General features: G+C 40.7%; 1 protein-coding gene across 13 annotated transcripts in view; it reads left to right on the top strand.

The window, feature by feature from the left end:
• SEMA6D (semaphorin 6D) overlaps positions 1–6,556 on the top strand; it is a 393,639-nt gene extending 387,083 nt beyond the window's left edge. For 6 of the 13 annotated variants that reach the window (XM_058665903.1, XM_058665902.1, XM_058665899.1 and 3 more), the window contains 2 exons: positions 978–1,145; positions 2,847–6,556. In XM_058665903.1, coding sequence (XP_058521886.1) covers positions 978–1,145; positions 2,847–4,135 — 1,457 coding nt within the window. In that variant the 3' untranslated portion in view covers positions 4,136–6,556. The remainder of the gene's footprint in view (positions 1–977; positions 1,146–2,846) is intronic. The other 7 variants (XM_058665907.1, XM_058665905.1, XM_058665906.1 and 4 more) reach the window with 2 other exon arrangements.
• The last annotated feature ends 10,626 nt before the right edge of the window (positions 6,557–17,182 follow it).

Raw genomic sequence — 17,182 nt, 5'->3', positions numbered from 1 at the left:
TGAATGCCATAATCTCAGTGTGGAACTGGTCTCCGTGTGCAAAAAGCTTCGGTCAGATGAAGCTGAGTTTTGACGTGTTGATGTTCCATGGACTCTCCATGCTTCTCTGTCTGTATCTCTCTTGGAGCCCTCATCCGTCAACTGTTAACCCAGACTGGATCAGGGTCTCAAAGGTTTTAGCTTAAAAGCAAATGCTTACATTTTGAGGGAAATCTGCTTGGTGGAAATCAGTAACAGGCACACTAAAAAGCAAACTGAACTTCCCATCCTGTTGCTACTTCTGAAACTCACCAGCAGTTTCATCCTCAGTGGGGAGAAAAGAATGGCATAGCTAATGTATCCAGACATCCTGATGCAGGGTGTGAATGCCATTGATTTTCTGTGAGTTGCTGCTAAGCCGTTGGGAGCCACTCCCAGGGCATTTTAGAGGTCATAGAGAAGGTTTATTCATGCTGCAGTGCTTTATTGCAGGCAGTAGGCCCTCAGTGCATTGAAAAAACTACAAAGGGATAGGAGGCCTATGTTGAAGCGTGCTAAGCAGGGTTGGCTTATAGCTTCCAAAATCAAGCGTTTACAGGGACTTACAGTGGTTCTTCCCGAAAGCATGTATAAAAGTACTTTTGCAAACAGTCAACACAAAAGCTACTGTCTCACCAGAGGATGAGAAAAGAGTAACTAATCTGCATTGCGATTTAGGTTCCCTTTCCCATGTATCATAATAACCACAGAGACTTCCGTAGGAGTGTTTTGAGTAATGTTGAAGTCTGCTAAATATGACTTTCCGGTTAGTTTTTAACTTTTATTCTTCCCTTGCAAGAAAGGGACTGGGGTAGACTCCTCAGGTTTGTTTTTATGAAATCCTAGAACAAAGTTTTCTCATAAAATTCACCTTGGCTTTCCTTAAAAAAACTTCCACAAACCCATCAGAAAAACCTTCTGAACCTACCCACGTTAATAAAAATCTGTTTGCATCACAGACATCGAGGTATTTTCATCTTCTGTTACCGCAATGGCAAATATCCCAGAGATTACACCTAAAGTGAGTGATACATGGAGACCTAAACTGACGAGCTCCCGGAAATTTATAGTCCAAGATGACCCAAACACTTCTGATTTTACTGATCCTTTATCAGGTATCCCAAAGGGTAAGGCCTCACCAGGGAACTCATCTCTAACTGCGTGGAAACCTGATTCCCTCCATCGCTGAGCAGTGCATAGTTCTTCAGAGGTGAACCTGCCCAGACATCCTCCCCTTGGGCTTCCACCTCCATCCGTTGCAGCCACTTGGGTTTTCTTGCGGTTGTGTCTGAGTACATTCTTTCAGAGATGAAAGAGGTGGAAAGCTGTTACAGGCAGGATTGGTGAAACAGCCACTCAGACAATCTAATCTGTGTTGACTTCTGTCTGAAGAAGCTAACTGCTTTCTGAAGATCAGAGAATTTCCAGGGTCACCCTCGCAAGATTAAAAAAGAACTCATTAACTGAACGCACTCTGATATCAGATGTTTCGTCTAGGAGCTTTTGCTGGCTTCTTGTTTAGCTTCAGTTCACAATGCAGCATGAAAAGGACATGTGGCAAGTTGCTTAAATGCCACAAGCAATAACACCGAACTGAGTGCTTGTCCATAACTATCATGCTCAGCCCGTAATAGAAGCAGTTATCAAATAGCTGCCTGTTGAGTTAACTTATTAGATCTATTACTCTGCAAAAAAAAAAAAAAAATCTATTCTTTTGAGCTTGCTAAAATAGGGTATCAGGTTTCCAATCAGTTTTTATGGCAGTGTCTTGTCATTTATGATTTACTTCTGTTGATTTTGGTTTTATATATTTTCCTTGTAAGCAATTTTATAATCATTCTTCTTTTTACTATGTTTTCTTGAGTAATTCCATTTCTTTCTGTTTTACCAAACTTACCCTTTCTTTCTTGGCCTTTGTCAATGGCACTGAATTCCAGAACCCAGAACATGGAATTAAAACAACTAATTTCAAAGTCCTAGCACTAACTTAAAGCTACCAAATCTTCCAAATCGCTTGCACTTAACCTTACTCTGGGAGAGCTCTAGTTGTAGAATGTAACAGACTCGGATACCTCAAACTAACATTTCTTTGACTATTAGATGTCTGTGGTTGCATTCAAAGTTCCAATATTTACAAGTGTATTAACTCTTCTTTTAGGTCTAATGTAGACATTTCTCAAGAACCTACAGATAATTTTAAAGATGTTATGTAACTAATCCATAGTATGTATTTTCTCACAGTGTTTGGACTTCTTACCTAACATGCCACTCAAGGGTGGTTCACCCAACGATAGGATGTAAAAGTGAATCAAAGTAAATATTAACGTCTGTATTTGTAACCTAGTTATTAGGCAGATGATTTCTGTTTTTATTCTAATTAGTGTAACTATATTAGCATCATTATTTTAATGTATGTATTTGCATTAACATCTATTTCCCTAGTCTCTGTAGTTGCCCTTTAACCTGATTTATGAATTAGAAGAGAATTAGAGCATTTCATAAACTTGAAATCGGCTGTATAGAAGGCTCACACTCTAATTGTATTTTAGGTAGAAACTCTTAAAATCTCTAACATTGTTTAACAACTATTTATGGGGGATTGGAAGGACAGAAAAAATAGAATTGCAGCAATCACCTGTATCTCTGGGGATCCTGTTGTGATGAGAGAAAAAAGATGTGTGTGTGTGAAATATGTGGTATACTTGACCCTGAATGCTAAGTAGATGGAACGTCCGGGAAGGCAGTGGTGGCTCAATGGAGGTCACTGGCTGTGAAGTTCTGGTTTTCAGAAGCACCTCACTCAGACCTTGCCTGTATGTGTGTTGCAGGTGTTCGTTGGGAAGTGCAATCTGGAGAGTCAAACCAGATGGTCCACATGAACGTCCTCATCACCTGTGTCTTTGCCGCTTTTGTTTTGGGTGCATTTATTGCAGGTGTGGCAGTCTACTGCTACCGTGACATGTATGTTCGGAAAAACAGGAAGATCCATAAAGATGCAGAATCTGCCCAGTCATGCACAGACTCCAGTGGAAGTTTTGCTAAGCTGAATGGCCTCTTTGACAGCCCGGTCAAGGAATATCAGCAGAATATTGATTCTCCTAAACTTTACAGTAACCTGCTGACCAGCCGGAAAGAGCTGCCACCCAACGGAGATACTAAATCCATGGTGATGGACCATCGTGGCCAACCTCCTGAGCTGGCTGCTTTGCCAACGCCAGAGTCCACACCTGTGCTTCACCAGAAGACCTTGCAGGCCATAAAGAGCCACTCTGAAAAGGCCCATGGCCATGGAGTGTCAAGGAAAGAAGCACCCCAGTTTTTCCCTTCTAGTCCTCCTCCCCATTCCCCATTAAGTCACGGGCATATCCCAAGTGCCATTGTTCTCCCGAATGCAACCCATGACTACAACACATCGTTCTCAAACTCCAATGCTCACAAAGCTGAAAAGAAGCTCCAGCACGTGGATCACCCACTCAGCAAGTCCTCCAGTAAGCGAGATCACCGACGCTCAGTGGATTCCAGGAATACGCTCAATGATCTCCTCAAGCATCTTAGTGACCCAAATAGCAACCCCAAAGCCATCATGGGAGACATCCAAATGGCCCACCAGACCCTCATGCTGGATCCTGTGGGACCTATGACAGAGCTTCCTCCGAAGGTCCCTAACCGGGAGGCATCCCTGTACTCCCCTCCTTCCACTCTCCCCAGAAATAGCCCCACCAAGAGGGTGGATGTCCCCACCACTCCCGGTGTCCCAATGACTTCTCTGGAAAGACAAAGAGGTTATCACAAAAACTCCTCCCAGAGGCACTCTATATCTGCTATGCCTAAAAACTTAAACTCACCAAATGGTGTTTTGTTATCAAGACAGCCTAGTATGAACCGTGGAGGCTACATGGCCACCCCCACGGGAGCAAAGGTGGACTATATTCAGGGGACACCAGTGAGTGTGCACCTGCAGCCTTCTCTCTCCAGACAGAGCAGCTACACCAGTACTGGCACTCTTCCCAGGACGGGACTAAAGAGGACACCGTCCTTAAAACCTGATGTGCCACCAAAGCCTTCCTTTGTTCCTCAAACCACATCTGTCAGACCACTGAACAAATACACATACTAAGCCTCAAGTGTGCTCTTCTTGTGTGGCTTTATCCTGTCCATGTTGTTGAGAGCATGATGTTGTAAGGGTACCTTAAGACAAGAGACTCGCTTGTACTTTAAGAGAACCAAGTGGCCAAAGAGACTCCTCCTCACTTTGGCAGCATCAGAACTCGCCACATGTAGCTACTGCAGCAAGGCTTCTGTGTCCTTGCCCGAAAACAAAGGAAGGTGCTGGTCATTCCATTTCTTTTGTTTGAAGCTAAAGAGATGTGTAGTTCTCAGGAACTACCTTTGCGGTATAAAGACCTGATTCACTACTCAGAAGAATCTGTGAACAAATACTTGAAAATGGGTTCAATTTAGACTGCCATTCTGTGTGGTCTTCCCATTAAATGTGAACATTTTAATATGTATGCATTCACCTTGCCTCTTGCACAAATGTCAAAATGAAAAAAAGATGGTTATGTCTGAAAGAAATGAACTTGTAGATTTCCATACAGATTGCTAAAACTTCAGTCTTTGACCCAAACTGTAGCATTTTTTTTTCCCATGGGTGGCTTTTTTTCCCATGCCACCAACAGTGTTGTGTGTCTGCATGTGAGTGTGTGCGTGTATGTGTGTGTGTGTTTGCGTGTGTGTGTGTGTGTTCTGGGTGCACTAGAATTTGTGTAGGTGCCCATTGCATCCTTTTGTGCTATGGCGTTGTTTACATTGAGCACGACTCAACAAGAGACAATAACTTTTCCCTCAGCAGTCCGTTGGGTTCAGCTTTGAGAAAAGAGTAAAATCAAGGCTCGCTTGACCGTCAGAATGATCAGCTTGACCTATGTGGTACCCAATGCCAGAATGTAAGAGTTCCAAGTAATTTTGTGCTGCTATTCGTGAAAATGTCTATTCCAGTTTTGCCAGCTTAAGGAGATAGAGCTATTAAGAGCTATCCTTGAATATCCACAAGTATTCAGTAGTGAAATTTACCTGTCCACTGTGAATCAAAGCCTGAGTCACATTCTATAAGCTTGGACACTAGTAAGAGTTTATTTTGACTGTGTTCATTTTTTCCCTCACGTAGGAAAATTGCTCCTCCTTTAACTCCTTCTGCCCTCCCAAGGTAGACAAATGAAACAGAAAACAAAAGAAAGGCAAATTAAGGGAATTGTAATTGGCCCAACAGAAATAGTCTGTGAAAACCCAACAATGGTGCAATCATATTGTCTGTGTTGTGTTTCATGAGAATTTTGCCCTGAGTCATGCAGGTAATGACAAATATACTGTAAATACCACATGTGAGTTTACCTGAATCTGTGCATTTTGTGCCTTATTCATGAGAATGATAGAAGTACTAAAATATGTCACGTGTTTTCAATAGAGCACATCATTTACAGAGTGCCAGCGGTAAATGTTTTTCAACCAGCACCTGAAAAGACTTACAAAAAAAAAATCCTAAAAACAACCTAGAACAATTCCATATTAAACAGTCCACCTGAAGAGCAGCATTACATTTTTTGTCATGATCAACATTCCATTCCCGCTGTCCTGAGGTTGACGCTGGGATAATGTGAAGTCAAATGGGGTTTCCAGGGGAATGTGACAGCAGTGGAAGCCAGAGAGGCAGCCATATATAGCTTGGCAGAAACCACTCCTAGTTGATGATGTGCACCCCGCCATTTCAATTAATATGCTGCATACCACACACAATTGTTGATTGAACCTCATCTACAAAGCACCAAGGCAGACGAATGCTCCTTAGATGATATGTTCAGCTGATGTCTTGTGCTAACGCTGATGGTATATATTACTTGGGGGAGGACGGGTGGCTGAAGACCAGATCATTTTTATATAGATTGTAGAATACTGAAGCAGTTACTCTTTTCCTTTGAGAGTGTTGTTTTATAAAGAACACGATTTCCTGTGAAATCTCTGGAAGCTCAAAAGCTAAAACTTTCATTCTTGAAACATTTCAGCTTTGCAACTAAAATATTACAGATTAATAATAAATTAAACCAACCAATGGTAAACACTTCTCAGTCCGCCAACAAACGTGTTTGAATTTATCTTACCAATATTAATCCCAGCGTGTGTAAAACAGAACAGTAACTCTGTGTGACCCCAATAACATTTTGTAACATTGTGCTGCCTTGTAGTTTGTAATGTGAGTTCTATCAGTATTTATGTTGAATTTTCTAACATTAAATCTAGTCTCTATCCTGTTAATTTAATTTTAAATGCTTTATCCATTTGTGCAAAGGTAAAACACAGATTGTATCTTTTTTAATGGTACGGCATAAAAAGTAACCCTAAAGTGAAGTGACTCTATACTGTTTTATAGAGTACTTTAACATGTATAGATATCTTGTAAACTTGTATTGTGGATGTGTAAATAATATGTACTTGGGGTTTTTAACACCGCATGTAAAATCAAAATAAAATATACAAATCCTGATATCTTGCCTTTTGAAATTGAAGAGGTTATTGATGTGTCACATATTTAAAATATTTTAACAGGGTCAGCACCAAGAAGAGGTTTTATTTTTTCAAAATCTACCAAATATTCTTACCTGGAGTATTTGCCATGCAGTCACTGATGCCCCGCTCAACCCTGCTTAGAAGGAGGATGCTGAAAGCTGGAACTCCTGGCAAAGGAGAAAATGTTCAGGAACCCAGATGGGCTGTTGTACTTCATCAACAGTTAAATGCTTCAGGCAAACATTCTAGTGCCTCATATTGTCCACATAGCTAGCTTAACATTGTTAAAATTCATGATTTGTAATCTCACATGAGATGTGAATGCAGTTTCAGTTCAGGATTCAACAGGGTTATATGAAATTTCTCAATTTTTTTGTTTCAGTTCATGATTCAACTGGAAAACAGGATATATGAAATTTCTCTATTTTTTTGTTTGTTTTCATTAGGTTCTATTAGGAGGTCTCTCTTAAGTATTGAAATGGAAGATAAATATATTCCATGTTTGTCTCAGCAGGTAATTAGTACATGGCCATGGTCTTTTTTTTTTTTTTTTTTTTGGTAAATGATGAGGATATCAAAACAACCCTTGGAAAGGCAACAGACATTTTTGTAGCCGTCCCTCCTCTGGATTCCAGAGGCTACTCTTGGCTAAAGCCTACACCTGGTATGTGGCTCCATTTTTTGAATCAGCTTCAGCAGCATTTTTACAGAACAGCAAAAATCACCATGTTATTGTCTAGCGTCTTTCTCTCTTCATGGTGTCTTAGTAGGGGTGCTACATTTTGATGCCATTTCAGTAGTATTGGGGTCATAGTTCATTCCTATGGTGACATGCTCTGAGAGATATGTGGGAGAGTTTATGGGAATTCTGTGCAAAAAAAGATGGGTGGGAGATCTGTTCGCCCCTCTACAAAACTAGGAGAAGTAGCTCTGTGTACGCTGCAAGACAAAGGCTGCACTTGGCGTCCCAAACCCTACCTGCCAACAGAATGCAATTAAGTCTGCATTCTACCATAGTGCTGGAGAGGAACGTGGAAAATGTCTCCCATCTCACTGACCTGCAAAAATCAATTTGTAATTCTCTGAGTTTGGAAAAATTGATGACGGAAGAGATGATTAAGGACAATGTGTATTCAACTTCGCTTCTTCCTGAACATTTTTGCATTGTACCGCATTATCTTCCATTTAGATTGCCTGTTTCTATTAAATTAGTGCTTATTATACGCATGGCCAGTTGGCCAGTTTTCTTGAATCAATTACTTTTTCTCTAAAACATGAATCTTTTTCTACCCTTTGTAGAAATTCTTAACCTTCTTCAAACATGGGTATATTGTTAATTTAACAAAAGCTATGGCTTGAAAGGTGAATTTTACTTTCCTTTTCAGGAAATATAGTTTCCTGAAATGACATCTATGGGTCTTTAGAGTAAGCACTCAAATAGCATTTGAAAGAAATAGGGTAAGGGAACTTGGAATGATTTAATGGGAAGGACATTATAAATCCAGAAAATATAAGCACCAAATAATAAAAATAAATAACCAAGACAGGAAAGTGGTGCTCTTCATTCCAGAAATCCCACTGAGCATGAAAGTTACTTTGAGAAGTGGAAGCTTGTAATTTAAATGGGATCCTTGAAATACTGAAGCAGGCTAAGAAGGAGGCACGTCTGCTGTGCCAGGGCATGACTGAGCAATCGATGCCAACCTTGATCCAGGAGTTACTCATTGTTCTGGCTTTCAACAGAAGCCAGCTCCCTCCCCACTTCTCTCCCTTCACAGCCTTATCAGACAGGGGCAGAAAACAAAGTAGCCCAACAGCGCTGGGAGTGAATTTTTACCCTGACTCCATCACATTACCTAGTGACTTGGGGGCCCTCCAAGTCTCAACTTTGGTTTTCCAAATTTTGAGACGAGATGGCTTGACAACTATTTCTCTAATACTTCTATGGTCCCTGTCAGCTCTATAATGCTATTACTTTTTTTATGAATGCTGTGCTTAAATATTAGTCATCCAATAGCTTGGTTTGTAGGCTCTTTATGGATTTATGAAGCCTGTTCTGTTAGATAGAAGATGTATGTGAGATTAGCAATAAAGTACAACATGATAAACAATGCAATTTAAGCCATTTAGCTTGAATCTATATTTGATGTTTTTCCTTTTTTGCATGTATAACACATTAAACACTTAAATTTCTGCCACTGTTACATTCTCTATCAAATAGATGGGATGCTGTAAACAAAGAAAAATGGGCCCATGATAAAATCAATCTTTAATTCTTGGGGGAAAGGGGAGATTCAGGCCATGAATCAACTGGATTTCACATGTAAAGGCAAAGAGCGTATTTCTAGTCCTTGTCCTAACAGTCTTTTTAAAATTAGTTATTGACTACTGGTTGATAAATCTCTTTGTAACATCCACTTGAGTACATCAAAGATCCTTTTGGTGGATTTGGGTAAAGAAAAGCATAAATACAGTATTTTTTGCATTTGCTTTATGATTTATAAGTGCTCTATATTTGTGTGAGCTGGATCTACTCGGTGCCATTGTAAATGTCGATTGTAGACCAGTTAAAAGAATGGTCAGAGGGAAGATTTGCTGGTGCCAGTGAGCGCTATGCAGTGGGATTAGTCTGTGGGCTGCAGATAGCCTAGCATATATGACCTCCGAACTCCTGAAGTGAGGCTAGCATTGTGATGTGGTAGGTTATGCTTCCACTTGTGACAATGGCACTCTGTTAGGGAACATGAATTTGATTCTCATTTACTCTGCTTCAGATCTAATTCCTTGCTAATGTACTTGAAAAAGCATCAGGAAATAGCCTAAGAATTTGGATCATTGCCACACATATAGGAAACCTAGGTGGAGTTTTAAGCTCCAAGCACCAACCTTGGCCAGCCTCTGGTCCTTGTGGCCAGTTGAGGAGAGAACAAGCAGATGAAAGATGTCATACTTTTTCCTTCTTCTTGGCTCTCACTTTATTTCCCCTCTCCCTCTCTCTGTCACTCTATCTTTCAAATAAATCTAAACGAATAAATAATAAACAAAGCTAGTACCCTTAAGGTATTAACTGTACTGGACCATGGCAAACTAGAAGACACCACTGCGAGGGACACAATTCTCAACGATATGCCTCCATTCCAATGTAGTGATTTGGGGAGGGGTTTAACTCTGATCAAAAGATGAGGGATGCTGGGACCAGCATTGTGGTTTTGTAGGTAAAGCTGCCATCTGCAAAGCCAGCATGTCATATAGTGCCCCATTCAAGGCCCAGCTGCTCGATTTCCAATCCAGCCCCCTGCTGATGGCCTGCAAAAGCAATGAAAGATGGCCCAGTGCTCTGACCTCTGCCTTACATGGGAGACTCAAGAGACTCTTGAATACCGGCTCCTGGCTTCAGCCTGGTCCACCCTGGTGTTGCCACCATCTGAGAGGTGAAGCAACAGATGGAAGATCTTTCTCTCCCTCTCTGGAACTCTTCCAAATAAAGTAATAAATCTTTAAAAAAAAAAAAAGGAGGGGGGATGCTTGTGCATTTGGTGTATCTAATGTGCACCTGACAGAGTTTGCATACAATTCATCTTTTGATCCACCATAGATTTAACTGGAGGTTTTGTTTTCTTATTTAGAAATGACAATAAACACATTCACTTGCCACTGGGAGAGCATCAGTGCTTGACTGGTGAGGAAGGGCCTCTCAAGTTTCTTGGGTGCCTTTGAGCTCTGTTCAGTTAACCCCCAACATGCTTTTCATGGAAAGGGATAGGAGTTTCCATTCCCAAGGTCAGTGGAGCTATGAACACTTTGGAACTACAAACGACAGCCAATTCACACATGAAGACTTATTCTCACGCTCCTCCGTGCCCCTTGCATAAACTACCTCTTTGTGCTAATCTCTATAGGATTTTAATTCTGTCTATTTTTTTAACTTTTTTATTGCATTTCATTTTATGATGTCTTTTCATAGGCTCTGAGGCTCCCCCAACCCCTCCCCATACCCTCCCCCCATGGTGGATTCCTCCACCTTACTGCAGTATTACAATTCAAATCCAGTCATGCTTCTTTCATTGCAAGCATGTACCATGCATAGAGTCCAGCATCTTATTGTCCAGATCAATTCAACCGTTTCTTGAAGAGACCATCTCTGGTCTAAAAGCAGAGCTGGCAGAATATCATTGCGACCAATTAAAAGCCATAACATAACATCAACAAAGGTTTTCAACATTATGGAGTTAATTGACATGGTATTGAGTGACTGATATGTTAGAAAATGCAAGTTCTTACCCACATCCTGTGACTACTTCATTGACATTTCAATTTTAGTTTATATACAACCAGCTTCTATCCACCTTAAAATGGCTATAGGGTACTATTCAGCTGTCTTGTGTCTATTTTCATTTTTGTATTTAGTAGTTTATTGTATTGAAGCATAATTTTTACTGAACTTGGAAGATTTTAGGATAGTCCAAACTGGTTTATAACTTTTACAAGGCATATGTCAACAGTTGAGGACAGAACAGTTTTAGGAGGGGTGTGCAGAGAAATCTTCCATACCCCAGTGAGGAGTAACTTATTTTCGTGTCCTACCTGGTAAGGTATATGTGAGTCCCCGCTGACCGTTTCCTGTCTGGCTGTTTTTTTAAAAAAAAAAAATCCTAGATCCACTCTGACTGCTCAATTATTTGGTCTAAAGAAAAGAGGAAATATCTGTTCACCAAAAACAAATCCCCAGAGCTTTGTTTTATCTACGAGGATGTCACTGAGCACAGGCGACCTTGATGATGACCTTCAGTTTCTAAAGGAGATCAATAGAATATTTCTTTTACAACTCAAGACACCATGGGCTATGGAAATTGTGGCACAGAATTTCCAAAGCTGTTTGGTGGTGACGGCACTTTCACAAGCTACCAGATGGAAAATCAGTTTATGTCCTTCTCTTTCTCTCTCTCTCTCTTTCTGTCACTCTGCCTTTCAAGTAAATAATAATTAAAAGAAGAAGAACAAGCTCCTTGGGGCACTTACATCCCACATCAAAGTGTCTGGGTTTGAGCCCTAGTTGTTCCCTATTGCAATTCCCTGCCAGTGTACACGGGAGGAGGCAGCAGGTGATGGTTCAAATATGTGACTCCACGCTACCTGTGTGGGAGGCTCAGATTGAATTTCATGCTCTTAGTCCTATCCTGGATATTACTCACTAAGCATTTGGGGAGTGAACCAATGGATGAGAGTTCATTTCAATTAAATAAATAAATAATTTAAAAACATTAATATGGAGATTGTGAAAGTACCTAAAGGTACTGAAGGGCCTTCTCCAGTAGAGAATTACAATCCAGGCAGGGTGGGTTGGGCAGAGTGGCTGGCATGGAACCCATCAGCCTCACCTTCTCTCTGTCCCAAAGGCCAAAGATTCAGAAAGCTGTGAAGCTCAAGTTCTCCTTTGTCTTCTCTTCTTGGAAGCAGATGAATACAGAGCAGGTAGCTTTGGGGACAGTGATATGATTATGGAAATGACAACTTGTGTAAATGCAAACTAATTAGCAGAGCCGAATCCTTTCCTCTGTGACAGGTACCAGTTATGTCTGTCATGAAAACCACACCCCTCTGCCTGAGTCCCCAGGGTTCCTCCCCTCCTCTCATTTCTTAAAAAATGCACTTTGTTATCTAACAAGTCTTCGCTTGGAAGAAGTGACTGTAGCTCCGTGCATGGTAGCAGTGTAATACCTGGGAGAGATGACAGATGTCCGGGATCACCTTCACGGACACAGCCTGCCAAAGTGGAAACGACCCTTTAGGGATGACCTGGGATTTTTGTGTTTTGTTTTCATGTTCCCACTGTTCTAACTTCACCAGCAATGTCAGTAAACAAGACAACTTAGTAAGTAAATCTTATTTTCTGATAATGAAATTGTAATAATAAAAAAGGAATAAAGTCACTGCAGAAAGAAGTAGTCCATTGTTGAAAGAAGTTTACTTATCATGGAAATGGACATGGGTGACCTAGTTTTAAATTGGACTATTTAAGGGAATAAAAAAAGATCTTGAGAGAGAGAATTGTTTTCTTAGTGTTATATATACAAATGTTTTCCAGTTGAACTATTTTTAAAATGTATGTATATATTTGTTCAAAAGGACTGGAGGGATAGATGGGCACATACAGAGAGAAAGCCATCTCCGAACTGCTGGTTTATTGTCTAGATGCCTGCAACATCTGGAGGTGGTTCATGCCAAGGCCAGGAGGTAGAACTCCAAGCAAGTCTTTCATGTGGTTGGCATGTTCCTCCCCTGCCCCCATGGTATTCATTAGTAGGAAGCTGGAATCTGGAGTGTAGCTGGGACTCCAACTCAGGCACTCCAATGTGGGATGAAGGCATTTTGAATGACACCAAATCACTGTACCGAAAATCTATTCCAAATTGAATCAGTTCACTACCTAAATGTTTATTATTTTTATCCACTTGGAAGGCATAGAAATGAGAGAGATGCTACTGGGAGGAAAAAAAACTAAACCCCCACCCCCCCCCCAAAAAAAGTGGCTTTTAATCACAGTTACTGGACCAAGCTACAGCCAAGAACTAGGAACTCTATCTAGGCCTCCCACATGTGGCAGATATCCAAGTACATGAGCCGTCACCTGCTAGCTCCGAGAATGCATTGGCAGGAAGCTGGATTAGAAGTGGACACTTCAGTATGGGACATGGCTTAACCCACTGCACATAACAGCCACCCCATGCAATTTTAGTTTCTAAATCTCCAATACCCTACAATGGGCACCCCAGGAACCAAAGAAGCACAATAGTTACAGTTTATTGAGATCCTTGATGTTCTGGGCCTTAGACTGCTTTCGTGAAATGCTTATCAGTCTCTGAACAACAAATGATGATAAAGAGCCACCATTTGTTGCAGTACTCTCTGAATGACTTTATATCTTTTCCCGTTATCACATCTTTTATTTCTTTTTTTTTCTTCTTTATTCAGACACAAGTACATTTAACAAGTCATTGTGTTTGACATAAATCTGTAGGGTGAGGACACTTTTGTGCACAGCATGTTAAGCCTCCACCTACAACACCAGCATTCCATATCTGATTGCCTGTGTACATCCTGGCTGCTGTACTTCTGATCCCTCCCAAGCTAATGAGCCTGGGAGAGCAGCCAATGGTGCCCTAAACGCTTGTACTCAATCCACCCACGTGGAAGGCCTGGAAGGGATTCCTGGCTTCAGCTTGGCCCAGACCTCAGATCATTTAGAGAGTAAACCTGCAGACAGAATTCTCCCTCTCTGTTGCAAATAAATCAGTGAATCTTAAAAAAAAATCTTTAAGGTAATTTCTCTCAAATGTGTCTAATAACTATTTGCTTTTGCTCACATCTGATGAAAATAAAATGGGAGAATTTACAGTTGCTAAAAACAAACACCACCACCACCGCAAAGCAAAGCAAGACTCCTTGGCAGAATGGTTAAACCTTTGAGCTTTATGAAGAAAAAAATTTTTCCATTGATGTTGGAATAAACATTGGAAAAGAAGCAAGGGATGTGGGAAAGGGCAAATATCTTTCCAGTTTGCTGTTTGGAACTATACCCTATTTGGGTGGCAAAGTCATGGTCAAGTTTGCCAATTGTGGGATGCAAAGCATCATTCCAAGGTCTTGCATTTCCTTCAGGAAACAAGGCCACCTCCAAGAGCTTGAGAGGGAAAAACTAATTATAGGCTGTCATTGGGGAAGCAGAAAGAGAATACACACTCATTGAAACAAAATGGATTATGAGGAAAATCAGAAAATACTCTTCATGTAAGAAACCATGTAGAGGATGGAAAAATGCCTAAAGAACATGTTGTTTTCCAAATGTGTTACCCCGACATCCCACACAACAAAGTCAGAGGTAGGCTGGTGCACTCTGTACTCACTGGTATTGGATTCTTGGATGGAAATTGAAGGCAATAGAAAGGGGAGTTGGAAGGAAGGTTATGCTAAGAAGAAGCACACATTGTGTAGTAGGTTAACCTGCCTCCCGTGATGTCAGCATCCCCTATAAGCATTGACTGCAGTCCTGGCTGCTCCCGTTCTGACCCATCTCCCTGTTGATGAACCTGAAGGCAGAGGAGTGCTGGGGCGCTTGGCCTCATGCCACCCATGTGACCCAGTCTGGTCCTTTGCAGGCATTTGGGAAGTTAACCAGAACATTAAAAATCTTTCTACTCCCCCTCTCTCTGTAAGTATGCCTCCCTAGTAAATAGATTCAAAACATTAAATTTTTAAGAATGATTTATTTGAAAGAGTTACAGAGCACTTCCATCTGCGGACTCATTTCCCACATGACTGCAGTGGCTGAAGCTGAGCACTCCCAGGTATTTGCAGTCAGCTGGTGGAATTCTCACAGTGAGGCCAGCTAGTCCTGGGTGGCCTCATGTCTCTTGCCCCACAGCTAGGATGACCAGCACAGTGGCACCAACATCATCGCCTGGTCTCTTTTGCTCTCTCTGCATGACCACTCTCCACCAAGGAGACTGCCTAGGCTTCTTTCAAGGCTTATGTGCCAAGATCGTGAAGCGGCAGGCTCCAAGACTTCTGTGAACAGAGTCTTGGGAATCACACAATGTCAGGTTTGTTGCTTTCTTTAGGTCACAGAAAGTCATGAAGCTAGTTTGGATCAAGGAGTGGGAAAAAAGACACCGCTGTTGGATAAGGAAGCTATAAAAGCACTTATAGCTATATATATATATATATATATATAGTGTCAAAGTGAGTAATCAATATTTATGATGATGTATGAACAAAGAGGTGGCTGGATGGTTTTAGAGGTGCAAAAAGCACTCCTGGAAGAATCTGAGTTATACTTCACTATTGTCCAACACATTTTGGTTAGTTGTGTTTAAGAAAATTCTCAGTGGCTAGCCAAACCCTGACCGCAGGGCATGACCCCAGGTACCAGCTATTCACACAGCAAAGAAAACAAAACAATCTGTTTCTACAAGTTTAGCTTTTTCAAATCTTACAGCATATACAAAATCATTCATTTTGATTTCTAGCCCTGTAAAGCACCACTGAAATCAAAGGGTTTTCTTTCCAGAGGGATGTTAAAACGGAGATCGGAGCATTTCTCTTTCTTAGTTTGAGCATAGTCTTGTTTGCCATAGAGATTCTGGGAGTTCCTTGTGATTTGTACTTCACTGACATGATAAATAATTGAGCACATTAGCTTGTAGCAGTCTCATGAGGACACGTTGTCTTCTAAAGCTATGCAACACCCTCAGACCATGTCAGGTGGGTAAAGTGTATTTGTTTCCTCCCATAAACAGAAGAATTAAGTCAGCAGCACCTGTGTTTGAACTCAAAGCCCTTTGTTCATTGAAGTGCCCATTGTCATTTTTTGAAAACAACAAAAGCTTAGACGTCCATCAGATTTATCACCACAGCAATCGATCTTCTAAACAACCATCAGAATCATCTTTCTAAAACAGCCTTGACCATTAAATCACTTCCTGATTGCTTAAAATGCTTCAGTCATTCTCTATATAAAAAAGGATAAATAATAAAACCGACTCCTTAGTCTTTTATACGAGATCCTTCCAACATGACCTCAGTGATGGGACCTCATTATCTCTTATCATTCCCTAAATCATGCTTGAATGACAAAATTGTTTATTCTGTGATTTAGTTATTTATTCATTCATTCAAGCAAGTATATTTTAAGGGCCTACTTTGGACTGTATATGGTCTTCTCGTAGACTGAGATATAAAAATGATCGGGGCATCATTTGACCCCTGAAATGGGATCAGGGCTTACAAGAGGGAGAAATAAAGAAAATAAATGACAATTAGAGTACATTTAGTGTAATAATTATGATGATTCATCCATCCGGATATCCTTTTGCAAACATGCATTTACTGGGTATCTGTTGCTAAGCCTTTCGAAATCATCTGGAGAAATTAGTGGGAATATATCGAGTTTAGGTTTCCTACTTTACACTTGTATGGGGAATGAAGAAACAAAAACCAATATCACATAAAGAAGCAAGACAGCCCTTATATCTTTTATTGAGCAGTGCTGTCCTATGCAGAGGGAGGTCCTGTAGTCTGAGTAGATGGTGTACATGTGGGCCAGTGTGGCTGAACTGGAGCCAGTGACAAGGAACATGACTTGAGCGTGAGGGTAGATCAAAATGTCTATAAAAAATGGAATTTACAAGTAGCTTTCTTTTGGTGTAAAAGATTTTGGAATCCATATATATGAGGGGCCCTAAGAAAGCTCATGCATTATTGATTTCTAAACTGTTTTAACTTTTTTATGTCCCCTGGTACAAACCAGGTTGTAAACGCTGATGTGGCATTGTGACTCAATTATTCACTGAAGCTGGTAGAGTCAGACAGCAGTGTTGCTCTTAGAAGGACAAAGAATCAACTAAAACATCTTATAAAATCCATTTCCCTTTTAAAACATCTTCTAAAATCCATCTCCCTTCTGCTGTCTTGTGTTTTCTTCTGCTGGTTCTTGGAACAGGAAAAAAGAAGTAGGGGAATTGAGTTAACGAAATAAAGTAAATAGTCTTTGCTCTAGGGTCACTTGGTTTCTTTTTCCCATGATTTCCCATCCTCCCAAGTGATC

This window comes from Ochotona princeps, chromosome 6 (assembly GCF_030435755.1).
Source record: "Ochotona princeps isolate mOchPri1 chromosome 6, mOchPri1.hap1, whole genome shotgun sequence".
Lineage (NCBI taxonomy): Eukaryota > Metazoa > Chordata > Mammalia > Lagomorpha > Ochotonidae > Ochotona > Ochotona princeps.
This window is presented reverse-complemented; position numbering and strand designations above follow the sequence as displayed.